The 27,688-nt window shown below is 39.7% G+C and overlaps 1 protein-coding gene across 1 annotated transcript in view; it reads right to left on the bottom strand.

Moving 5' to 3' along the window:
• The window catches only part of DNAH5 (dynein axonemal heavy chain 5), a 202,250-nt gene that overhangs the window by 124,955 nt on the left and 49,607 nt on the right, over positions 1-27,688 (bottom strand). The window contains 18 exon segments of the mRNA XM_030551718.1: positions 3,257-3,364; positions 4,209-4,343; positions 5,964-6,158; positions 6,899-7,086; positions 7,978-8,156; positions 9,936-10,108; positions 11,361-11,585; positions 11,994-12,206; positions 13,737-13,893; positions 14,430-14,593; positions 16,384-16,537; positions 17,717-17,916; positions 18,567-18,807; positions 19,182-19,420; positions 20,437-20,499; positions 21,192-21,410; positions 25,005-25,240; positions 27,078-27,279. Of these exon segments, the coding sequence (XP_030407578.1) occupies positions 3,257-3,364; positions 4,209-4,343; positions 5,964-6,158; positions 6,899-7,086; positions 7,978-8,156; positions 9,936-10,108; positions 11,361-11,585; positions 11,994-12,206; positions 13,737-13,893; positions 14,430-14,593; positions 16,384-16,537; positions 17,717-17,916; positions 18,567-18,807; positions 19,182-19,420; positions 20,437-20,499; positions 21,192-21,410; positions 25,005-25,240; positions 27,078-27,279 (3,291 nt within the window).

Genomic DNA, 27,688 nt, shown 5'->3' on the forward strand with positions numbered 1-27,688 from the left:
GTACAGGCCACTTGCCTGAGAATCATATGCTGTTCCCAGACCTACTACAGGGGCCAGTCTGCACCACAGTCTCCTGCAGAAGCCTTCCAGTTGTCTGCAGCTCTCCCTCTAACTGGCCTACTTTGCTGACTTTTATAATCACCTGATCGCTAGCTGATCTGTTTCAGCTGGAAGGGTGAGGCTGGGCCAAACTTCCATTAAAGAGCCAGCCATCCTGTGACATAGAGACTTATGCTCATCTTGGTAAACAGAAATAGTGCAATTTAATTTGAATTTAAGATTTTTAATATTCATTAATTTGCCTGTCTCCAGATGACTCCTTGAGATGGTTTCTTTTAAATCACTAAGTCAAAAACTCTTCAGTTTCTTAAGAAATAGCTAAATCTACACTATGAGCTGGGGGGTGAGTCTCCTGCTCATGGACACATATCCGACTAGCTCTCATTGCACTAATGAGAGTATAAACAGCATTGTAGCTATAGAAGAGGCATGGCTGAGCCCTGCTGAGTACATACCCATTGGTTTCAGGGGGGGTTATATTCAACATAGCTCAGCCATGCCTCCACTGCCTCTACCAGTGCTACCTTGGCTACATTGCTATTTATACTCATGCTAGCTTTAGGAGAGCTAGTGTGAGTACGTGTACGTGAGCAAGGGAAATCATGCCCGTAGCAGGCAGTGTACATGTAACCTTAGTAAAGATGACTTATCTCTGCCCATTCATGAACTGCCCAACTATACCCCTGTCATAAACAGATAGCTAAGGGTTAATGTCTCTTTCACCTGAAGCACCTGACCAGAGGACCAATCAGGAAACCGGATTTTTTCAACTTTGGGTGGAGGGAATTTTGTGTCTGAGGTCTTTGTTTTCTGTCTGCCTGCTTTCTCTGAGCTTTGGAGAAGTAGTTTCTGCTTTCTAATCTTCTGTTTCTAAGTGTAAGGACAAAGAGATCAGATAGTAAGTTATATGGTTTCTTTTCTTTGGTATTTGCATGAATATAAGTGCTGGAGTGCTTTGATTTGTATTCTTTTTGAATAAGGCTGTTTATTCAATATTCTTTTAAGCAATTGACCCTGTATTTTGTCACCTTAATACAGAGAGACCATTTGTATGTATTTTTCTTTCTTTTTTATATAAAGCTTTCTTTTAAGACCTGTTGAAGTTTTCTTTACTGGGAAATTTCAGGGAAATTGAGTCTGTACTCACCAGGGAATTGGTGGGAGGAAGAAATCAGGGGGAGATCTGTGTGTGTTGGATTTGCTAGCCTGATTTTGCATTCCCTCTGGGTGAAGAGGAAAGTGCTTTTGTTTCCAGGACTGGGAACGGAGAGGGGGAGTCACTCTGTTTGGATTCACAGAGCTTGTGTCTGTGTATCTCTCCAGGAGCACCTGGAGGGGGGAAGGGAAAAAGGATTATTTCCCTTTGTTGTGAGACTCAAGGGATTTGGGTCTTGGGGGTCCCCAGGGAAGGTTTTTCAGGGGGACCAGAGTGCCCCAAAACACTCTAATTTTTTGGGTGGTGGCAGCAAGTACCAGGTCCAAGCTGGTAACTAAGCTTGGAGGTTTTCATGCTAACCCCCATATTTTGGACGCTAAGGTCCAAATCTGGGACTAAGGTTTGACAACCCCGTTTTAGTAATCTATGATACACTGAGTCTGTACTCACTACTGTACTCACTACTTCACTTTTAGTTTACCTAGAGGAGAGCAGTCCCACCAGGGTAGACCGATTCTCAGAAGGTGTAACCCCTGTTGATATCTCGCTACAGAGAAATTTTCAGAAGAGATTGTATCTGAAGTACCCATTGTTTATTTTTTCTGTTCTATTTGTTCTGTTGTATTGTTATTTTTCTCTTGAACCATAAAATAATCGGTTAATTGTGATTATTTGTCTTTAATCATGATGTCCACAAAGCATTACAAAAAAACAAACAAACAACCCTGTGATTAAATAATGAGAGTCTCATCCCCAAACTGGCCTTTATAAAGACAGTTATAAGATCTGGCCTATCATCTCTTGATTCACAAAACTACAATTTTTTTAGTAATTTCGGAGATAAAAGTACTTGGCTCTCAACCAGTTGAAACACCCTTTTCTACCCCATAATACCAGAACTTGGGAGGATGGGGATTTTCCCTTTGATATGAGCTTGTGATTAGTTTTGCCTCAACGTCTACGATCTCTAAGCTTCAAACACATCTCAGAAATAAGTATTATATCCATTTACAGACAAGTAAGCTCAGAAGGCAAGGGGTTAACTGATTTGTCCTGTGTCACAACCAACCAGTAAAAAGCTCATGTTAAGGAAACAGGACTTTAGGCTCCTTGTCCTCTGATCTAGCCATTGGAAAACTCAGCCTCTCTGAAGCACAACAGTCAGAGCCCTTGGAATTATTTATCTTAACCAAAGATTCTCATTTATACAAACTTATGTTCTGTTTTAAACTCAGGCTGTTTGGCAAAAGTATCTGATGATTTTCTGGTTCACAAGTTTTATTACACACTGTAAAATAGTTCCCTTTACCTACTGTATATGAATAGCTTGTCTTTGTTTCACTGAATGCCCTCTTATTTGTGTATTATGGGAGCACACAACTGACCTTTATACTCTCATGTGCATGTATCAAATATAACTAGGTGAGCAAATCTACATATTTAAATTGGTAAAGAAAATGTACTTCTCATGCACAATGTAGTATTTTAGATGGATAGTCAGGAAGTTTTGACAAATAGCTGAGAAAAGAAGCTGAGGAATAGTTACAGCATTGGACCCAAATTCAACATGGCTATTCATTTGAATTTATACTACTCAGCAAAGTTCTTATTGATGACTGCATATATGACAAGTGTGAGGGTTTTGAGTTATCTGAGGAAAAGAAACATCTGAAAATGTCCACTGGAGAAAAATATTCTTTCCATGCTCGGGTGTTTTATTTTTTAACTGCCTTTCCACCGCAATTCACTTCTGGGCTGAGAACAAGCATGACAAATGTCAGCCTCCAAAGAGTTACTTTATAGGTCATTGAAACTAGTATTCATGAATTTAAGCAACATTACGACAGATTCACTAGCATGTTACTATCCAATATTTATTTTCACTCAGCAAACTTATTCTTCCTGTATGGAATTTATTCATTTTCAAAAGGGTTTGATTATACTAATATATTACTGTGTTTATACTCTGCACACAACCAGGTTCTCCTGCTCCTTTTGATATGCTGGGAAAATACCATGCATCAAAAGATGGATTATTACCTGTTTGTTAATGGCAGCTTCTAGTTCTGGATAGCCTGCTTTGTCAAGCTGTATACTTGGAAACAGGTCTTCAATCAGACTCAAGAACAAGGGTTCATCTTCATCAATCTAACAAAAATTAGAAAACCATAAGGAAAATAAGACAAATGCAATCTACCATAACCAATGTGCTTTAAGGTCAAACTCTGTACTATACCATGGGCCTAGAAATCACTGAAAACACAGAAGTAGTCCAATTAGATTTCCAGGTGTGGAGGATGATGCAGAGAGAAGAATCCAGATATACTGGAGACGGAAGAAATGAAATTGCAAGTAGGCCGAATGGCCGTAAATTACTGTTATAACCAAAACATGTCTTGTGATTTTAATTGTATATAAAAATACAGATTGTAGTGATATTATAAATGAATGATAGGCCTTCACTAGAATCTGGATAGACACAGGGAAGCAGACAATTAACACAAGGGTGCAAGTTTGTGGCATGGTAATTGTAATACATTTTTGTCAGTGACAGAGTAAGGAAATGATGGAGAGAAATTAGAAGGAGATCAAAATTATTCAGTTTTGAACATTTTGCTTTTGAAATACTGTTTGGACCTTCAGATGGCACCATACCCAGCTTGAGATAAGAACTGAACAGAAGACTACAACTCAGGTGTGGAGAAGCATAACTGGGAATCACTTCCTAGAAGCAATAGCTGAAACCATGGGAACGGGGAGGTTGCCTACAAAAACAGAAGATGCAAGACAAAACCCAAATCATGCCAACAAGAAGATGTAGCATTTCTGAACCACTGTTCATAATGGTATCTGAACAACCAGATCACACAGAGCCACATCCAATCTTAAAGCGGCCCTCTTGATTGTCAACTTATACATTGGTTTATCAAATAAGAAAGTTAGATGTTTGACTCAAAGACAATTACACAACATTTAGATCTGCATGACTTACCAATTTAGAAAGGTTCATATCTCTAAGAACACGCATGACAATAGTAGATTCTGTATCAGTGGGGTTTGCTCTTTTTGCTGCCCCCAGCGTGCGCAGCACTGACAATATATTCCTCAAACCAAAGTCATAATGCACCTAAGAGATGTGATAAGTTTGAAAAATTAAACAATCCAGCTTTCTTAACATATTGATTTAGCAGTTTATTTTCTCCATGCAGGAAAAAGATTCATAGCAAATATAACAAAGCTGGGGGGGCACCTCTACTGTATAAGTCCACCTGACATCCAGTATACGGATTGCCTTTTGATTGCATGGCCTTGCACAAGTTACCTCACCTCTGTGTGGCAGTTTGCAGTCTGTTAAATGGGGATTATGATATTTACCCACCTCTGTAAAGCACAGATCTATGAATGAGAAGCTCAATTTCAGTGCCAAATTTTATCAGATGAGGTAATAATCTCCAAAGAGGCTGTTTTTCTTGCTCCCAGAGCATGAGTGACATGTAGAAGGGTTAAGTGTCATGGCAGTAGCAAACTAAGTTTAACAGCAATAGATACTTGATCAGAACCTGAAGTACTGTAGCAATAATAGTATGCATAGGACACCTCAGTGGAGGGGTAAAGTTATGTATTTTCTTTGTCTTGTTCTTTTATATTAAAAGTACACTTTCACTTAATGGTAATGAAGGCCAAGATTCCTGTTTAGTCTGGCCATTTTGAAATTAAGAGTAGCAGTATTTATATTAGTTTACACCACTGCTGTGGGCTAGGAGACCAGTCCATTTAGGTACAAAAAAGGTCACTCTCCCATTACCCATATTTGATTTATGAACATAAATTAAAAGATATCCACCTCATGTTCATATGCTATTAAGCAAACAATCTGGTTTGTTCAGAATGCAAGTCAGGGCAGAATTTGACTCAGTATTTAAAAACTCATTCATGGCAAAAATGTACAGTATGAACCACAATGAGTAAATTAAGTGTTTTTTCTCCATGATTTAAGTGGCAGAAGTTCCTCCATGAGGATGCCATGCGGTCTTTGATCACGGCCAGCTACCAAAACCCTTCCAGTGTTCTGGGAGGGAGGGGGACTATATAGAATCCCCTCCACAGTTCATCTACAGAACTGCTTTAAGGTGGAATCCATGCTATCTCCATGGAGAGGAGGCCAGCATTTTCTGGGATCCCCATGGAGTACGAAATCAATGAGGTGGAATTTGAAGGATAGAGGCATGAGTGCCTTAAACAATTTTGCAGGAGGTGCTTTTGTTTGTTATGAGGCCTTTTTGGGGAAAGCAGGGACTGACTGAGTTTAATTTTATTTTTAAGAAGGCATCCTTTGATACATCCTTCGGCACTGTGACAGATGTTACTTCTTAAAAGAAGAATTCCTGAACATACACTACTAAACTAGGAAGCATAAAATAAACTAGATCCTTGAACTACTGCTTTACAGAGCAAGCATTTGCAAACATATAAACTCCAATTAGTTTTAATCTGCCTCTGCTCAGAGCCACATTTGTATCGTAAATGGGGTATGGCTCAGTCTCACCTCTTTGCACAAAAAGCAGTAAATCCAGAATAGAAGGTAAATCTCATGGAAAACAGAGAGCACCAACATCAGGTGACAATTCTTATTTGGGTTTTGTTTGTGTGGATGAACACCAATTAGCCCCCACTTCTCTGCACTAACTCTCCAGTCTTAAACATTAAATTAAAAGTCTTTCGAAAGGCAGTTTTCTGACAGTTTCACCTGCTTAGATAGCTGTTCCTCACACAACTTGTACAGAGTGAAGAATTTCCTTGCCAGTACAATGTTATCTATGAATCCACAGCTAGCCAGCTTGACACGAATTATTATCTGACGATCAGGAACCATCATGGCCACTGAACGGAAGTTTATCTTCAAGTTTTCAGGCAACTCTTGTCGCCCAGCATATCCTGGGTTCTGATTATGAGGAAAGAGTTTGTAGTTAATTTCACTGAATGTAACAAGATAAATAAGCAAAGATACTTCTACAGAAGTTAGAACAAAAGATTAACTATTATTATTAGATAAAGTATTTGTTACAAACTCTACACAGGATTTTTGATATACTACCAGAGTTTGGCTTTAATACATGTTTGCACTCTGAAGTACCCACAGACATAACTGAAAATGCACATATGGAGTCATGTATGATTACTACTTTAACCTAGTACTTCTTATTCCCTTTAGCCTTGCATAGCTAATACAGCTGAACTGGTAAGAGCTGGATTTTATTTCTTCTTGTGCACCAGAATTATTTACCCAGTTTTAATCAGCTACACTTGTGCCAGCCTGTTCCAGGTAATCTTATTGCACGGGTATCAGAAGGTATAATTTGCAAGGCAACACACAGATTATAGATCACAAGAATAAATATCACTAGTTGACTTTCAAATACCAGGTTGAGTCTGAATGAGTAGTTACTAGTAAAATAGGTTTACCAATGAATTGTGCAATTTGATCTGGAATCATTGAGGCTCAACTCTGTAAATCAGTTTTCTAACAAGGATTACTTCTCAGACTGGAAATTAGTTTTAAGAGACTAGTGAGTTCGGCACCAGGAGGTTAGTAAGTACAGTAAACATACCAAATTGTAAGCAGTGAGTAAGTAATTTTAAGTATGGTATCACTGAAATCTCACACCATCTCAGAGTACCTACCATAGTAAGAAATATTCCAAATTCAGGGTTCATTTCCACATTATCTCCATCAGTAAATAAAAAGTTCTTTTTACGCTCCTTCTTACATGTCAACACAATTGCAATTTGCTGTGCAGCTACTGATAATACAGGTAAGTCAATACGGTTAAATTCATCAAAGCAGCCCCAGGAGCCAGACTGAGCAAGACCTTGAACAGAAAGAAACCTCTGAACAGTCTAATGGAAAGCTCATATCAGAGGATTAAGAAACAGTAAAGTTGTCTTGACTTGGAAAGAAGATGAAAATCAACCCAAGTTTGAGACCAGTTTTCTAAAAATAACCAAGAAACTAGGTAAGGTGCAAATAACAGAACAGCTTGTAAAAAGATATTTAGAGGTCTTAATCTGGATGCTAATTTTGCACCTACCATCGCCCACTGGGACAACCAATTGCTGGCACAAAAGAAATAACCTAGACTTTCTCCCAACATTAATGAACTGTACACTGTGTTTGACAACATTAGCATTGCCCTTACAGAGCCTTTTGTACTTGATCAGCTTCTTTGAAGTGATATTGTTTGTGAAGAATTTAAAGTAAATATTTTATACAACATGGCAAGTCAGATTGCATCCTGTTTTCATACCAATTACACAACCGATTCAACAGCCTTTGACTTTAGTATTTACAAACTGTTTAACCTAAAAACGTTTGTTTCTTTGTTTGTTTTTAAAAAAGGCTAAGTTAGTATTAAAGGAATATGGACATTTTGTTTTGTTTGGGCATCTCATGTAGCCAGTGTTATAAAATGGAATGACATTTGTTTTTGGAAGAATAAAAGTCAAATTTCCTTTTAGAAAAGTCACCACAAAACCTAGTCAGAAAGGTTTCTGTTGAGCCATATCCTTTTAATAGGAAAAAATACTACTAGTAATACAGGAACCTTTCTGTTGTCTTTGAAGCTGGTCTACATGAGAAACACTGTTATTGTAGAATACTGACCACTGATGTAAACGGTAGGCCATAACTGTTAAGTATGTACTAGATTTCATTTTACAAAGGGGTGTTTCAATTTGGGACTTCTAGTCATGGGAATTCTCACCTTTGAAGATTCTTCCTAGTCCTCTGAAATCCATCTGGTCTGAACAGTTGAAGACTACTACATATTTACCAAGGCATCTCCCCATATCTTTAGTAGTTTCAGTTTTGCCTGTCCCTGCAGGTCCAGCAGGTGCTCCACCCATGTTCATTCCCAGGGCCTGAGCCAAAGTGATGTAACATCTACACGGAAACAGACTGTTATTAGGTATCTGCATTGTTCAGGTACCCACGTCTGCCTGATGGCCTAACTGAAAAATGCATCAGTGTGATTTGAGGCCCAGTTCTGGCACAAGGAAAGCCCTCAATTAACAAGCTTCATTAGCATTTCTGCTGTGGAAGAGATATCATCCCATTTATTTGAAGAGAAATGCTCCACATCAGAAGTCTTTGGCTTTTTACTGGCCACTTCAGAGCCACCTTATCACCTTATCCTGTGCACAGTAGGGGAGAAGACCGCGGGGGATGTCCGTTGGTGAGTGGAAGCTCATGAGGAAGGAATAGACAACAGCTCCAGAACACCCGTTTCAACAATTTTACCTTGCCTAATTGCTCAAATTACTTTAGCTGAAGTGGCTAACAAAGTAGGTAATACGTAGAGTGAAGCAAAATCCTGTATTCACCTCTAGGACAGTGAAATGTATTATATCTTTTCCATCTTTCACTCTTACGAGTCTATGACAGGGGAGGGCAAACTACGGTCTGTGGGCCGGATCCAGCCCATCAGGGCTTTCAATCTGGCCCATGAGATTGCCACACCTGTTGCGCTCCTGGAAGCAGCTGGCACCATGTCCCTGTGGCTCCTGGAGGATGTGGGGGAGGCAGAGGGCTGGAGGGGGCAGGCACCACCCCCTGCATCTCCCATTAGCCAGGAACAGGGAACCGTGGCCAATGGGAGCTTTGGGTATGGTACCCACAGGGAGGGTAGTGTATGGCAGAGCTGCCTGCCCCGCCGCACCCCTAGGAGCCACTGCCAGACATGATGGCCACTTCCGCGAGTGGCGTAGAACCGGGGAGGTAGGGAGTCTGCCTTAGCCCCACTGTGCACCGCTGCCACCCCGGAACTGCTCGAGGTAAGCAGTGCCAGACCAGAGCCTGCATCCTGAACCCCTCCTGCACCACAACTCCCTGCCTTGAGCCCCCTGATGCACCCCTCCTGCCCCCCAACCTCCTGCCCTGAGCCCCCTCCTGCACCCCAACCCCTTGCCATGAGCCCCTTCCTGCACACCGCACCCCTTCTCACACCCCACACTCCCTCATGCACCCCTGCCCCAGCCCTACATTAATGGCCCTGCATACAATTTCCCCAAGCAGATGTGGCCCTCGGGCCAAAAAGTTTGCCCACCCATGGTCTATGATGTGACCTGATGCAAATTCCGATTCAATGAAATTAACCCAATAACAAGGTCAGATGAAGAACTTACAGATGCTGGAGATAGCAAAAAATAGCGAAGTTCATATTGGTTATTTTGTGTTCATCAAGGATTCAGCCTGTCATCACAGTCATGCAGGTGGACCCCTACTTCCAAGCAGATCCACACTGACTTCAGCTCTCCGATTTTATTAAACAATAGGAAACTTAAGTTTGTAGCTAAATCTGATCAGCATTCATGGGCATTTTCATGTGGAATTTTACTCAATTATTTATTCTCATTTTTTTCAAACTAGACTACTTGTGTTAACTTTCCTCTAAATAACGTTTAGCTGTTTTATGTCACATATCAGCCAACATAAAGACTAACACAGCATACAGAAATAATCGTGAATTTCTGAACATTATTACGCATTGTAAAGGAAAACAACAAAAAATAGGCCTTAATTCTCAGCTCACGCTGAATGTAAGACTGAACCAGACATAAATCAGAACAAAATTTGTTCCCAAATAAGCAAAACTTTGAGACAATCCTTGTGGTGAGAAGCCAAAAACTGTGAACATTTGGGTAAGTAATCAAGCTTTGTTACCGGTCAGTGAGAGGAGTTATGACAAGCCTGTCAGTACAGCCTAAGAATTCATTCTGGTATGTAAAACCCACATCAGTGATGTTAATCATCATCTTGTCGGAATCTTCTTTGAAGTAAAATCTACATTGTTTCAACCATTCAAAGTCTGTAGGGCTCTTGACGTGCATACGGCACTAGGAAAATAAAAAAAAAATCCTCAAGAGAGCTAACTGATTAAAATGGGTATTTTGCATTTATATAGCATATTATGTTAGCAGATCTCTAAGAGCCAGATTAGAGCACCACTGGAAATTCAGTAAATTCAGCGGTGACCTGCAGCAGCTAGCAACATTACACACACCTGCTGTGTAATGGGGGCAGAATTTTGGGCCAAAGTTTTTTGGAGGGGCACCACGGAATCTAGTGAACTCAGACTTTATGATATTTTCCAAAAGTCCTAAACACAGCTAAACAGCATGGAATTCTGTCTTGGAAAGATGGAGGGCTCATTCAGTCCAGCTACCATTTGATTATATCATTTTTAGGAATCTAAGAACCTGATTCTCAACTGCCTTCCACCTTGTAGGCTCACACCTGTGCAAAGAGCATGTAAAATGCCACCAGATCAGAAAGAGGAAGGGAGTAGAGAAGAATTTCAAAAAATGAGATAGGACTTAGAACAAGAGCTTTTTTGCATGTAGGTGTTACAGTATTCAGATACAGTAAAAACAGTGACAGAGAAGTGGTTAAAAAAGGAAAGCTGTCCTGTAAAGATGAGACTTTTGGGGGATTCTCTCCCAAACTGTCCCTTATCTAAAATGTACTTATTTTTATTCCTAAATAGGAAAGGTTGGTGGAAGTAGAGAAATGTGGGTTTTGACTGGCTAAAGGGGAGAGGAAAGGGTAGCCACAACCTTCTTTCTCGAGATCCCCAAAAGCAATGGAGTAATATAAACTCCTGCGGGTTTCTTTAGACTTTGGAAATCTGAACACCCCTTGGGTGGTAAATTATGTGCATTTGGCAAGTTCTCTCATGACTTCCTGAAGGTTTGAAAAAAAATCTCCAGGTTTCTTTCCAAAACAAGTAGTTTTGTTTTCCTTTATCTGTCTCATTCTGGAGTACCATGGATGCAGCAGATGAGAGGTGCAATTTATTACTCTTACAACCAACATGAGCCAATATTTCTACAGAACTATTGTCTACATTGTAGAGATAGGCATACACCTCAGAATTTATCCATGGATCAACTATAACCTGGGCTGCAGTAGTGCAAGCTGCCTCACAGTATCCCATCACCAAACATCACAGGAATGAAATGGAGAATCAACCACTAGATGTAGGCGTGCATATCATTTTAATGTTTGAACGGGCATATTCAACAGCCATAGAGTCATGTTTCAATATAATACTGTGACAGCACACAAAAGGCTACACTGAACACTTACCAGATCATCAAAGATGTCCCTCTGGTGCACATGGATAGTGATTAGTGTCTCATATTTAATTCGCTCCACTGGACTGAGGTCTTTGGCTGTCATGTCTATCAGAGTGTTTAGCAGATCTAAGAAAGATTGGTTTGTCTTCTGCATTATTTTTTTATCATATCTGGCATTAGTCAATGCCTCTTCCGAGTCTCTTGTCCAAATCATCTGGATTCCCAATAACCCAACCTTGTGAAAAAACAAACAGCACGCTCTGTGGCGTTTTTTTAGTTAGCATACATAAATATGCTTTTCTATTAATACTTAATAAATTACTCAATAAAATTAAATACCTTACAATGTATTAAAAGGTGTAACTCATGCCTTCATCACAGAAGTAAAACTAATATGAGTTTATATCCCAAGTCTAGATCTATTTGGTGTACAAATGTGATGCCTTTTGAAAAATCAACAGGAGCTGCACACATCTGAGGACAACTTATTTTTTAAATCGAGGTTCACTCAAACATATTTTCTCCTCATCCCACTAATATATTTGCACTGTTATAGCGCTGTTTATTAGCAGATCTCAAAATGCTTTACAAATAATTTTATTAGCTTTGTTTATTAGCTCCTCACCCATTTTAATAAGCTTACCTGGGCTGGGAAAGATGAAAGAAATTCAATCAACTGAAATCCAGTTTCCTGGATATCCATGGCTGCCTGGCGAATGACAATATGTAATGAGGACTGGGATTCCTTTAAGAGAGAATTGAGCCAGACTTCCACATTACCCTCGGCCATTACAGGTTTATCCAATTCAATTGTCTCACCCTCTCGAGAACAAATTGACAGAATGCGATCATAGATCTAGTTGAAACCAGAAAATACATCGTAATATACAGAACATTATTGCTATGAGCTTGTCATTTCTCCAACATCTCCACAACACAATTCACTATTTTTAATCCTGGTAATTTATTGAACAGGTCAAGTTGTACCTACCAAAAGAAATGAGCTACAGTAACAAATTAATCACTACTGATCCTGGTAGGGCTTATTCAGAACCAGGCTTTCCTTTAACAGTGTTTTAGCAATAACTGAAGCAAACTTTCAAATGAATAACAGGCTGTAAGATGATCTCACCTGTTAAGTTTTACTTCTATTTTGATGTTAGTGCCTAGAGATCCCAATGATCTAGGCACTATACAGATGCACTCACTACGCTTGAAGTCTTAAACTGAAAAACAGACCAAGAGTGGGATGCTGAGGAACTGAGTGATTAAGGAACTTGTCCAAAGTCACACAGACAATCATTTTTAGAGTCAGAAGCCAAATCAGTGTCTGGTTATTAATTCAATGCCTTATCCTCAAGATTATACTTAATCGATAAGAGGGATTTTTAAAGCTCCTGAAGGTCTTCAGTACACAAAGCAATAGCACTTGTGCTTGTGAAATCTGTAGTCATTTTTCTAAATCTCTCCACCAAAAACCTAAAGACTCAGTGTCTCATTGTTTCCCTACCCCCAGTAGATTTGCTAAGGGTGAAATCAGACTGCAAAAAGACTTCTTACATTGTACACTCCCAGAGGTGGACATACTTGCAGTTCCAGTATTCCCATAACCACCAGGGCTGCTCTAGGAATATGCCAATACCAGTACAAACCTCCCCAGAACGTAACTAGTGAACTCGTGATACTATATACCTTGAGTGAAAAAGCGTGTTTTGTTTGGAATAGGGAGGAGGTGGGAAATAACCTAAAATCCCAGTAGTCAACTGTCACAGATATTAAACACTTGGCCTTTACAGGTCTGTCTTCATAAAACATAAAAAACAGCCATTCTTGTTTTGCCTGTTTTCTAACTCTAACACCTGGGTTTCAAAGTTCAACTGGAAAGTGATTGGTTTTAAGTTTTGCAAGTGATATCGTGGGTGGGGATTACCTAGACAGGGGAAAAATTATTTCTAAAAAAAAAAAATGATATACACACACAGGGCACATACTTGTGGCAATCTAGTTCTTTTTCATTGGAAATACAGGGGAAACTTTATAACAGAACATAAGTTTCTCTTTTCCATGACAGATGTGTGTTTTCAAAAGTCTAATCTCCTATGAAGAAAGTGTCAGTGTTTAAAACCGCTAACATGATATCATGTTCCAAAGCCAAAATATAGGTGCAAGTCTCTGAACTACCATCCCCTCTAAACACAATGTTATGTGAGCTAAGATTCGGAACCCAAGTCCCCTGAGGAAAAAATCTTATCAGCACTAGAGCACTCAAGATTCTTTGTGGATCTGCTGCATGTACCATTTGCCTGTATAACTTTGCACTTAACAAACACTGTGCATTGCTTGCCAATTTGCTAGACAAGTGTGGCAAGATTAGAGCAGTGCCCACCTTTTCATGGAATCTGACAGTTTTAATGTTGTCAAAGACATTCAGCAGGTGAGCCTGTATAGTGTGAGAGTCTGATGCCTGGCCAAGTATCTCCAAGAGAGCAGGGTCCGACACAAAGAAGAACCGAGGAAAGGAAAGTCGTTTTTTCTCAAGGTACCTGAGTTTAAAAGAAACAAGCCTCATAGTGGTAATTTATTCAGCACTGCCTTCATAAGGTGAATTTCATCTTATCCCTTTGGTGATAGGAGACCAAAGTTTTCTCAACACAACACATTAATACAGTTTTCATTAGTGGTAATAATAGCAGTTCAGACCAACAGTGCACCAATGGGTTAAGATTCTGCTTTAATGCTACCATTTGGAATCACAGATTATCTCACTGCACAAAACCAGTGGAAGTTACAGATCACTCAGAATAGTAATTAAAATTTAAGAGTGCAGTTCTAGCTTGTTGAAGTTGGATGCATTTGTTGAAAGGGTTGCTAAGGAACTCCATGTCAGGTTTCCTTTACTTCAAAATTAAGTTATGGACTAACTTGCACAGAAAATCCTTATGTGGATGCACAGAAAATAAGCCTGCACCCCAGAACCAATGCATGAGATAAGCACTGAAGGAATTATTCTGTTATCCAGTCCTGTGGTTGTGCTACTTATCACCATTTTCTTGGAGTTGTACCCTAATAACAGTCTTACCCTGTAAGTGACTTCTGACAGATTTCGAGCTGTTCTAACAAGTGTGGCAGAAGCTGCCCCATGGTTTCATCTCCAACACAGCATTGGACCACATTTGGCATCTCATGGGCCCGCGTCAAGATCTTCACCCATGATTTATCTATGTTAGAGAAACGCTTGGCTTCCTATGGGGAAAGTAGGGGGAAACAGGTCATCTACATAACTGAGATCTTCAATTCAGATAGAATGAATTCTGAATTCATAAATGCTGCTAAAACTAATCTCCAGGCCACTCAGATTTTGTCAACTATCCCCACAGAACCTCAACTTTGGTAGGTGTAATACAGGCTAGGTATTCTCTGTCAAAACTTTTACATTTCATTTTCAAGGCTCTGGCACTGAACCCAACATTTCCCTTCCCTCCTCAAGGTAGGAAGCAGGACTGCTCAGTTGCCAGTATTTAGATCCATCATGTCTAAACAGAGTACCCCAGATATATATTACTTTCCAAAAAGTAATGTTAATTTTAACATTAAAGAAACGATGAAAAATGTTAGAAGAGAACGACTCCCACCAGAACTGTATGCCCTTTTTAGTTTGAAAGATGAGAGGACACCTGTAACAAATATTAGTGACTTAGGGTATGGCTACACTTGAAATTTCAAAGCGCTGCGTGAGTGTGGTCGGAGCGCCAGCGCTGGGAGAGAGCTCTCCCAGCGCTGCACGTAAACCACATCCTCTACAGGTGCAGCTTGCAGTGCTGGGAGCTGCGCTCCCAGCACTGCAGCACTGATTACACTGAGGCTTTACAGCGCTGTACCTTGCAGTGCTCAGGGGGATGTTTTTTCACACCCTGAGCACGAAAGTTGCAGCGCTGTAAAGTGCCAGTGCAGCCAAGGCCTAAGTAACAGTCTAGACATGGAAAAGCCTACTGGGTAATCTAATTTACTTTACCTCCCCATCAGCACAGTAATGTTCTCGATTATGCACTCCATGTTATACTCAGTCTAGTTTTAGTATGTACCCAACAATTGGACTTAGACTATCCCATAGGCAAATACATCTCAGATAAGTTTAACTCACAAAATTAACAGTGAGAAGCTCAGGTGGTATATGGATTCTTTATCCAATCTGATTTCACATTAAGAATATACTATTTTTAAATGATAGAGGATATATAACACATTATATATATACACACGCGCGCACACACACAAACTTTGATCTTTGCTGTTTTACATGACTCCCTGAATGGCTGCATTATCTGCTGTGCTGAAGTTTCTGAAGCAACTGCTGAAGTTACATTTGTTTTGTATCAGGACAATGAAATTGTTTGTTTAAGTGCAATTGCCTGTGCTCCTAATTATTGGATTTGCACTTGGAATTAACTTTAATATGCAACATGTGGTGTAAATTGTGCAAACAAAAAGTGAATTTTGATTATAGTAACACTTAAGATGATGCAAAAAAGTAAATAAAAATATTGCTTTCAATAGACAATCATGCACTCTTTTCAATATTAATACACTTTACTAGTTGTCCACAATAAGGTATGGCAGACATCTATGATGAAAGGAAGCTAGTAATCAAGGGCCCAATCCATGTCAATGTAAACTGCACCAGATGTGAGGCCCAAAATTTGTTTCTCAAATAAGTTAATATTTGGTTTTGTGTATGCCTTTATTTCAACAAAACCAGTATAAATATCAATCATTTTAAGATCCTGAGTAAAGATCATCACATCACAGTTCAAAACCCCTATCTAGTACTTTTTAAAAAATGGATATCAGCTTTACACGCTGTTCTCTCCACAAACCTTACCCTCTGCCCCCATTTAAAAAAGGCCTGAGGGTAGGAAGATGGCAAAGCAGGAACGCTGAAACCTACAGTTATAGAAAATGCTTCAGTCATTTTTTAAACTACTTTCTAAATACACAGCTGGATTAGAGTCAAAAGAAAGTAGGTCTTTAAAAACCTTTGGAAGCTGCTTCGCAATGTCCCCGCCCACAAAAACAGCCTCCAGATAAATCCACAAGTTCTGCACTGTCATCCAGTTCTCAATTATATCTGTTGTGTTGGAAAGGTAGTGTACCCATTTTTGGATCTGCGCCTTGAATGGGGTGTTGTACCTGAAAAAAATGCATAAAGTTGCTGCTATTAAAAAAGAAAACTATGATTTTTAAAGTATGTTTAGGCCTTATCAAGCACATGACATACTAAGTGGGGAAAATGCATGCCTTATGTAAATTGGGCAGCACTCACCCCCTGCCCCCATATGATAATATGCTACACTGATTTAAGGTCATCTATACACAGTTTTTTCCAGGGTCAATTCCTACTCATCAATAGTCCCTGGACTCCAATGGGAATGTTAAAGTGAGTAAGGAAAGCAGGACTTGATCCAGAATCTTTCAAAAGCCCTAGATACATAAATATAGTCAATGTGAACTATTCTAAGGACATTGAAGGGTCAATAATGATTTTAGTAATTTTTTTTCCCCTCTAGCAGCTTACATAATGAAAGTTAATACAGCAATCTGTGGATAAGGAAATGATCTGTAATTACATTACAGATTGAAAAAAGTGTCAGAAACCCCAAGATTGTCACCATCGTCTAGCCACAATCTCACTTAATTGATAGGTCCTTAGCAACCGGTCATCCAAGATTCCCCTGCCTCTTGCATCATTTTTGCATTATATTGTTGAGTTGTCATAAAATATAGAAATCTGGACTGGCTTGCAAGAAAACAAGTTTTCCATCCAAAGAAAAGTTCCTCTAGAAGTGGACAACAGCCAATTCTCTTTATACAAAGATCTACAATGAACCCTATCTTTTCAAATTTTAAAATTAACACACATCGTTGAGATAGCGTTTTATACTCTAACCACATCTGAAACTTAATATGAATTAGTTGTGTCCTGTAAACTGTACAGGTATTTATAGATAAGCTGTTCTTGGAACCATATATGGTCCTCAGTCCATGCAATTAGGTTTCCAGGAGGTCAGGGGATCATGCACAGATTAAAAGAATTGTTAAGCCTTTAGGTTCCGATCCTGTACCACGGATATGTGTTTATACCTACATGGAGCCTCGCTGAGATCAGTATGACACTGCAAGGGAAAACCTGACCACTTGCCTAGGGCAGCATTCAGGATGGGGCCTTCATTTGTACTAATAGGGAAATGTTTCGCATTAATATACTGGTGATATTTCTGTATTTTCTAATTTTTACTTTTATGTTGGAAGGGGCAACTTTATCTAATAAGCCAAAGTCTTTTGCTAATAATGAAACCCCTCTCCTGTTACCTGTTGCTCAAGAGAGAGCCCAGAACCATCAAGCTATCCTCCATGCTAGCAATCGTTTCTGAAGTGCTGTCTCCTCTCAAGAGCAGCTCACCACGAGTTTTAAAGTTGGCAAAGGTGAATGTTTTGTTGTCCCACTCAGCAATCACCTGTTTCAGCTTTTGCTCAATGTCTCTCTCCTTCACCGCGCTGATGCAAATATCCTAGAAAATAAATAGCCAATTAATATGAGAAGCTCTTTCAGCTCAGCCTCATGCATCCTCATTCCATTCTCTCTCCATAAGCATTAGCTAGGCTAGATGGTTAACATAAATCGGTAAGTGTAAAGACTACCGATATACTTTTCACATGCAAAAATAATGGAAACCTTGTTATTCATATTCATCTTAAAAGTAATACTCCTGAAAAAGACAGGTACTTTGATACTGCAAATCCTTCTACAGATGAGTTACATGAGAAGGTAGAGAGCTACTCTGCTCATTCCTGGCAGCCAGACCAGCTATTTAACTCCACTGTAAGGGTACAAAAGGCTGAGTGGCTATACAAAATAAATCTACCTACCTACATTTTCTCAAGATCATCTTTCACCATAGTATTTCTACTAGTGGTAAGGACAGGATGGCCAGCTCAGAAATGTTAAGGCTTCATTACTTCATAAAACAAATTCAAGGGAAACCTCAGGAATGGGATGAGTATTTGGAAAGGATACCTTAGTGTGGTTTTGAGTATGTGAGAGCTGCTGAAGGATGTATGGATTCCTTCTATTTAACTACTAAGAAAAATGTCACACTAAGGCTATTACAATGCCTTGAAAAGTGTTAACTGCTCATTTCTGTGCCACTCTAACAAATACCTCTATTTCCTCTTTATATTTCAGCAGAGGTGCTTCCATGATATTCCTCAGTTTGAAGGTTTCGCTTTCCACCTCAAAGCTGTGTTCAGTGAGATCTGTAATCCTCTTCCAGTGCCGAGCCATCATGGCCTTATTTGACATAAGCTCAAGCAAAGGGCAGCACTCATTGAAATCATCAATTGTCTTCTTTAGATCCAAAAATGCCTGCCATTCCTTTAAAGCACGAGGAAGTTTGCGACACCTGAATATATACAATCAGTTAACTTTTTTAAAGCATTTCAGGTATTCCTTTATGTTACTGAATTAGCTAAGGTAACAAGGCAACAGCAAAGGCACAACATATTTCTGAAGTTAAAGATGAGTTTAATTTAAGTTCCCTGAATTTAGTAATTATATATGTGCTTTAGGAGAACCAGAATTCTTTAACTCTCAAATGGTAAATGACTCCCTTTTTGGTGAAGACAGTAAAGAGAGAAGAGTGGAAGATTTCAACTAAATTTTAAAGAGTAAGAACATGCTTATCTAAGTGTAGTGAGTGAAAGGCAATCCCTACCATTATTCAACAAGTAAAAACACCCAGCTTAACAATCTGTACACACTTTAGCACTTCCTCACCTGTTCTGAAACTCCAGAAGTTCATTATTTATTTTCGCAATGTTAACTTCTGACCAGAGGATATCGTAGTAGCCATTGACCGTGTCAATAACATTGTTGTACAGGCTGTAAAGTTTCTGTAGCAGGGTCAGCTGCTTCTTTATCTCAAGTAGCTGAGGATACTGGGTAACAGGCAAACCAAAAAGTTCTTCCCCACCAGTGTAGGTAATGTATTTTCGATAGAGGCTGTCAAATCGGTTCTAATAAAAATATATAGATGCAAATACTAGTATTATGCTCAGAGCGCTACAAAAGAAAACACAGCCCCTGCTCACAAGCATCTATCATCTAAAAAGGCAGACAAGAGACACAGGGAGATGCAAAAGATGGTTAGAAAGTTATGTTTAAATAAAAATCGGACACTCAGTAGAGCCTGCGTTTCAAGTCCTCATGGAAGAAGTGAGTGGTAGCCTACATGGAAGGTTAGAAGGTTGTTTCTGGAATAGAGCGGTGGATTGAAGAAAGCAGTTGGATTGTCGTCTTTGGCGGCACAGAGTGAGAAAGGTTGGTTATGATATGCAAGAGCAGAAATAAAGACAAAGGTGAGGTTTGCAGGGCCTTGAAAGCTAGGATTCAGGTCTGAAGTGCAAATCCTCAAGTGAGGGATTTGAATAGGGAAGTCATAGGTTTTCCTTCTTAGCAATGCAGACCACATTTTGCCTGTGAACTCCGGCTGTACTTGAGGGAGCAACATGGGAAGCAGAGGCCAAATAAAGCAAACTGTTATGATGAGAGTGGAAACTAACCAAGGCAGTGGAAGCATTTTATCAGAAAGGGTAGTGAAGAGTACATATGTTTGGGGGAGGGTTGCATAATATAAAGAAGTGGCAAGATTTGGCAAAAGCCTGGTGATGTGGAGTGAGCATTAAAAAGTGAGACCAAAGATGCAGCTATATCAAAGTGTATGCTCAGCACAATTAGACTCTAATCAGAACACCTACACTTAGTAATTATGTTTTATTATACAAATTCTGTATGTACGATGCATGGCACCCATTTTTTGCTCTTTAATTTTTTATTACTCCTTGCTAGCTAATGTCAAAAAATTTCAACAAACATTGATTCCAGTAGGCAAAATTAAGTAGACTATGGCCATTGCATGAGGCTATATAGCCTTGTAGAATTTATTTAAGTATTCTGCTAAATTCTGACTGACTGAAATGTTTTTGCTACTTACATGACATTTTAATTAAGTCTTTGAATTGGGAATGAATACCTGGAATATGATAAGCCTGTCACTGGCTTCCTGAGGCTCAAGACCAATCGCCATTGGTCCATTCTGGAAGAAGAAAGTTAAAGATGCTAATCACCAATTTTAAAAATAAAGCATTTGGAACATATGATTTCACTGTCTGTTCAAGTGTTAACTTCATTAATAGTTTTTACTACTGAGTTTTGCCACTCTGATTCACATCTAGTAGTATCAGAGAGATCAGCATGCCCAATCATAGAGAAAGGTCCTTGACACGACTAAGGGTGACAGAAGGGGATTCAAGTACTTTTCATACTTAATGAGTCGGGAAGGATCTTTAAGAAGTACACATCGCTAGTCCCTTCCACTGGTGTGAGAACAGATACTAGTGAGCTGGTTCACTGGAGACTGACTCTGCCTGTCTTCTTTGCAACAATGAAAATGGGATGGTGCAAAGAGCTTCCAGCCTCTTACATGCCAGACAAACCTTGCACTAACTGGAGTACAAGCACTATTCAATAGGCTTGGCCTTTGTATTGTGCAGGCCTCTGAAACACTGAACTATCATCCCCATTTGCCCCCAGCTCCCCTCACTGAAAAATCATGACCCCTACCACATGCTCCAGGAAAAAAAGTTAGCTGACTCTCGTGCTCCATGATCACAGCCCCCTCTGCAATGAAGTTGAACACCACAGGGTTTACAAAGGTCACACAGAGAACTTCCATGCTGGGTTTTTTTTTTAAGTTTCTTTCTTTTGAAACACTCCACAGATTAATACCTTGTCGTAGTCCGCATAGTACTGATGACAATCTTCAGTGAATATCTCCACAGTGCTAATTAGTTCTCCCCTGAAGTTGGGCTGCAAAGCTACTAGCTCATTCTGCACTTCATTTGCCCGGACCAGAAGCTTCTCCCAGATATAGCGCAGGGTGTCCACCTTCTCCATCTCTTCCTTTGCCACCAGCAGCTCATATTTGTTTAACATTGCATAGGATTCCTGTCAGAACAATGGTTGCATCTATATCCACCATGTACAGAACATACTATATTCTATACAAAATACATATATAAATCATCAAGATTTTAAATTTGGGAGACTGAAGACAGTGCCAGATGGTCTTTGAGAGAAGCAGGAAGGCTATGCTAATATAGTTGTGCATGAAGAACAAATTCAGGAATCCATGATCACTCAGAAATTAAAACTACTGTTTTTCCTCTTCACAGCTCTGATAGATTTTTGTTTGTGTTTCAACCTGTTCCTCTAACGTTATTTTCTGGTTATAATGACAAGAGCCTATGTAATCTACAAATTCATTTTCATTGTGATAAGTTTTAAAAGAATTAAATTAAAGCTGTGCTTCAGGTCTGACCCACTATAATGACTACATTCAGCACTACCACCGGTAATACATGGAAGAGAGGAATAGCTAAACATTTTACAATAAAATAGCCAGCACTCTTGAACAGATCTTCTTTTGCATACATGCTTAAATCTAATATCAGACATTTACCACTAAGAGCAGTAGGAATCCAGCACAGACAAGATTTACCAGAGATCTTAGCTGTATGAATTGACAATTAAGTATATTAGCTACTTTATTACCTGCTCTCCCAATTCTGCCCCCTCCCATATACTATAGATTCCGATACTATGGTGTCTGAGTACTTGAATTTTCACATGTACCACTGATGCTTTGTTTTGATATGCTACATTGTGACAACTAGCTAAAGTAATCAGAAACCAATTAAATTGGTCTAATATATTTTCATTCTAGAACTTTAAGAACTTTGGGTAACTCTTTGTTCCAAACAAAAATATGGGTGAAAGAGGGACTAGAACTGTACTCTACTAATGACAGCCAAGAAAAACATTTAATTTAGGCCAAATAATGACTAAAAATCAATCCTGATATGAGCTTTCCTAAGGAAGATGTTGTATAGGAGTACGCTAAGATACAAAGCTAGCCAAAAAATGGTATGTGACTCAACAGATATGTCTGTTATTCACACCTCTAACAAATGCACGAATGCTTTCTAGCTTCCAGGGATACTGAAAGTATCATGTATGAAATGCAGTATTTCAGTTCACAACTCATATTTGGAGCACATTAGCATATTTCCTTAATGTCAGCTATAAACTGCACTTCAGAAATTGCTGAAATTTATTCTAGAGAAAACTGACATAGAAAAACAGTTGTCCTAATCAAGCATTTCATCAGCAAATGCACCCCTTATATATCCAAGCTAAGAGAGTAGACTTGCTAGTATCTCTGGTAAGTAGAAAACATGCAGTAGGCTAACTAAAGAGCAAAGAATTCAAAAGGCAGGACAACAGAAACACAAAATAGTTAATTGCTGGTTGGGAATTTAAGTCAGAAACTTCTATTTGAGGTGTAGCCATCAATAAGCCACACTATACAAAACTGCACTGGGATAGGGCCATGCTTTAATGGTGAAACAATCGAACAGGAAATGGGTATTTTCTTTAAAATTACAGCATAAACTTTGAATTTTCTGTCTTGATCAAGAGAACCTGTGATTCTACCAAGAGTCAGCAACACTTTCTTTATCAAGTACTTGTTGCCAGCAAGATGTACATCCTCAGGCACAATTCCACTGCCATTTTCCTTCTTGACTTAGATCTGCAGTATACCCTCCCTATACCATATACAACTCCCTACAGCTCTGTTTGATCTACCTGTCACCATCTCCTGCCTCTCGTTTTGGCTACCTGTCAGCCTGAAATGCCCATAGTTCAGCACAGAGTTGCAACCTGCCCGCAAAGCCCCTCTGCCATGTACATTGGCCAAACCAGACAGTCTCTACGCAAAAGAATAAATGGACACAAATCTGACATAAGGAATCATAACATTCAAAAACCAGTGGGAGAACACTTCAACCTCTCTAACTACTCAATGACAGACTTGAAGGTGGCAGTTTTGCAACAAAAAAAACTTCAAAAACAGACTCCAAAGAGAGACTGCTGAACTCGAATTAATATGGAAATTAGATAAAATTAACTTCGGTTTAAACAGGGACTGGGAATGGTTGGGTCATTACACTAATTGAATCTATTTCCTATGTTAAGTTCTCCTCACACCTTCTATGGGTTATCTCGATTATCACTTCAAAGGTTTTTTTTCTCCTGCTGAAGATAGCTCATCTCAATTGATTGGACTCTTACAGTTGGTATGCATACTTCCACCTTTTCATGTTCTCTGTATCCTGACAAAGTTCCTCCTCTATCTTGGTGGGTCCTGCGCTTATTGGCAGATTTGCTCACCTCAGTGATCTTCCCCACAGTCCGGGTCAACTCCTCCTGTGTCTGATCAGGAGTTGGGAGGTTTGGGGGGAACCTGGGCCCGCCCTCTACTCTGGGTTTCAGCCCAGGGCCCCATGGATTGCAGCTGTCTATAGTGCCTCCTGTAACAGCTGCATGACAGCTACAACTCCATGGGCTACTTCCTCATGGCCTCCTCCAAACACCTTCTTTATCCTCATCACAGGATCTTCCTCCTGGTGTCTGATAACGTTTGTACTCAGCCCTCCAGCAGCACACCCTCTCACTCTCAGCTTCTTGTGCCTCTTGCTCCCAGCTCCTCACATGCACTTCCTCTCCTCTGGCTCCCCCCTCCCTGACTGGAGTGAGCTCCTTTTTAAACCCAGGTGCCCTGATTAGCCTGCCTTGATTGGCTGCAGGTGTTCTAATCAGCTTGTCTGCCTGAATTGGTTCTAGTAGGTTCCTGATTACTCTAGTGCAACCTCTGCTCTGGTCCCTCAGGGAACAGAAAACTACTCAGCCAATGACCAGTATATTTGCCCTCTACCAGACTCCTGTACCCCACTGGCCTGGGTCTGTCACAGTATGTATAAATATCTTCTGTCTGTGTGTTCCATTCTACACATCCGAAGGAGTGGGCTGTAGCCCACAAAAGTTTATGCTGAAATAAATGTGTTAGTCTCTAAGGTGCCACAAGTACTCCTGTTCTTTTTGCGGATACAGACTAACACATTTGCTACTCTGAAACCTGTCAGCCTGCCCTCTGCCACTCATGAAGCCGCATAGTCACATCACCTGCCCTGCTCTAGCACCTATATTGAAGCCCAGTTCTTTTCAGGATCCATTGTGCAATTGCCATTTAAGCCTGCATGGAGTTCTTCTACCAGACTCCAAAGAGCTCTGGCTATTCGTCTAACAGTCACCTCCTTTGTGTCTCCATACGCTTTGGCCTCTGCTGCACCCAAGGGAAACAACCTTCTTGTCAACTGCCTTAGTAATTCTCATTTAAGAATTTCACTTGCCTGAGCCTCTCCATTTCTCTCTGCTGCTATGACAGGCTCACGCCTACATGCTGCCTCTTGGCTCACTGACTTTACATTTGCCCTAATGGCAGTTCTGCACATGAAGGACTTTCAGGACCAGACTCATTTTATTAATTAACTAATTAGCTCATATTAGCACTACTATATATATATATATATATATATATATATATATATATATATATATATATATATATATATATATATTCTCATCACATTTTCAAAATTTACACTGCAAGTAAACACACACTTATCCCCTTTTAATTACCTCAATAGGTACCACTTGGAAGTCTATGCGGATTTGTTGCTCTCTAATCTCTTTTAATGCAGCCATAGCTATTCTTATGTCATCCAAATCCTTAATTTGTCGATTCAGTTTCTTGCCGATTTCCTCTACAAATGTGAAAATGTTTTCCATCTCTGTTCTGTATTTCTTGTTACAGTGATGCCCCAACTCAATCATCCAAGCCTTGGTTTCTGCAGCCAGTGCTAGCTTCAGGTCAGCTAGAAAACAGAGAACAAGTCATTTTATATCATTTCCCCAAAAGCAGGTTTTATACACGATTCTCTTGTTAAATTGTCAGTACTGTTTCAAATATAGACATTGATTTTGTTTTCAGATGACTGTTACATATGTATTTTATTCTCGTGTTTGTGAGGTTAAGAGATTTGGCAAAAAACAATGTAAATTTTGTCAGAATGATCATTTCAATCTTATCGTAAAACGATCTGATTGTCGAGGACCTGTTTTTGCCTCTAAGGGATATAAGGATGCTGGACAAGGGTCCTTGAGCCACTGAGCTTTGGTAGTTGGAGCCTATATGCTTATAGAAGGCAATTTATGTAATGTCTTCAGGAAGGCTGGAGAGAGCATGCTGAAGAGTGGCAATGACTGTATCTCTACAAGCATTTCAGGGTCCGATTTTCACAAATGCTATAACCAATGCTCCACCCTTCTGTAAGTGCATAACCTCAGTTCTAGCCTCCAGGTACAAGTGTGCATGTGATGAGGGAAAAACCATGCACAGAACTCAGCCCACCATCCTTTTTGGGGTACATAATACTGTCCATAGCTCAAGTGTCACCCCAACCAGGGTGCATCTGAATGATGACTGATTCCTGTGATGGAGTGCTTTGGATGGACCCTGCACTCTTTCCCTGCTGTGAATTCACACAGAGGGAGCCACAGTTTGGCTCTTTACTTAATTTCTATTTTACACAATTGTGAGTGCTCACACTGCACATGTATTATCTTCTTCATCAGTTTAGTTGTCCACACCCCAATTTTATTCACTGAACTATCAGGTTAAATAAAAACATGATGGGACAGTTATTTAAATCATTTTAGAATAACTGGGGGAGGGAATTAAGTGAAATCTTTAAAAAACTAAAGATACCAAAACTACTCATTTAACTTATAGGAGCTTTGCCATTTATTTAAAGGGCACAAGTTTCCAATTTCAATGGGGAAAATTAAGGCCCCAATTCTTACTTCTGCTATGCTGGTGTAAAATCTTTTACAGCAAGATCTAAATCAAGGACATGAAACTGCTCTGGCTTCAATGACAAATATATATTAGTGATTAGGATTAGTTTAAATTATCCCATTTAATATAGGTTATTGCTTCTATGTCCTTCTATTTGCTGTGCAAAGTGTGACATTTATTATTCTGACTTGTCATACGTTCCTATGCATGGAGCCCTCTTATTCCCATGAGCATGTTACCTGTTTTGTGGGTCACAGAATGAGGCTCCTCCCTCCCTCTGAAGGGCCACTAGTTCCCATGGTGCACAGGTGGGCAGGGAATGTGCAGGAAGGGGAAAGGCAGGCCGGTTGAGTCTTGGTTCTGCCCACATGCTGGCTAGTGAGATTACGTCACACACCACTTTATATCCCCTGCAACAGAGTGTCTCCCTCTGCTATTGCAACTACACCTACCCCTTGCAGCCATGCCACCAATGAGTTCTGAGCATAAAAGTAGTTCCCCCCAGCAATAACTTTGAAACAATTTCATGAATTGACTCTAAATGTAAGTAAATGCATTTGACTGAGTCTATGAGACTCCTTCCAAACAGCAGTAACATTTTGACACAGATAATTCATGCTTCAGATCTGAGCTTGAAGGGTAAAAGTAGATCTTATCACAGAAGCCTGGTGATAAGCTTAAGATACTGTCCCTCAACAGAATCTTTTTATGGGTCTCAGAGGTATAATTATGGTGAGAATTTAAAAGTGCATTTTAAGGCAATAGTCTCAATTGCTTCAATATGCATTAATGATAAAGGTCAGAGTGGGAAAGTATAACATTTGTTCTACAAATACTTGAGCTGACCACTGTACCACTATATAGTGCCATAGCTCCCACACAGATGTATTCAGGCTCCGAGTTTATCTCCAGCTCCAAGTCTCTGAAATGGAGGATCTGGGACTCAAATTCAGAGAGTAAAGGATTCCTTGTTATGAACTTATTGATGGTTTCCTCCTTCTTCCTTTGCCAGATGTGGTCATAACATTTGAAACGCTCCAGAGCTGTAAGAACTTCCTGGAATAAATTACAAGGTCAAAGGAAGTTTCTCAGTGAGCAGCTGTGAACAAGTAATTTCTCAGATATTTCAGATGTTGGTTCAAGTTCAGTTGAAGCAAATGGTGAGGTAAGCTGCACTGCAGCAATAAACAGGAGGCTGTTGAAATATTTAAGTTAGGCAAATCCTGCTATATCTATTCAGATACAAAAAAACTAAACATACGGAATATGTCTGAACAAGTCACTATGTACCTGTTAGATTACTTAGTACTAAAACATCCTCTCAGTTACTAGTATGCAACATCAACTACAAATCAATGGAAATAATATGGTCCCTTTAGGTTGAAAGGGGCAATGTCTGAGGGCTTGTCTACACTACCCACCGGACCAGCAGATAGCGATCAATCCAGTGGGGGTCGATTTATCA

This window comes from Gopherus evgoodei, chromosome 2 (assembly GCF_007399415.2).
Source record: "Gopherus evgoodei ecotype Sinaloan lineage chromosome 2, rGopEvg1_v1.p, whole genome shotgun sequence".
In the NCBI taxonomy this organism is placed as follows: Eukaryota; Metazoa; Chordata; order Testudines; family Testudinidae; genus Gopherus; species Gopherus evgoodei.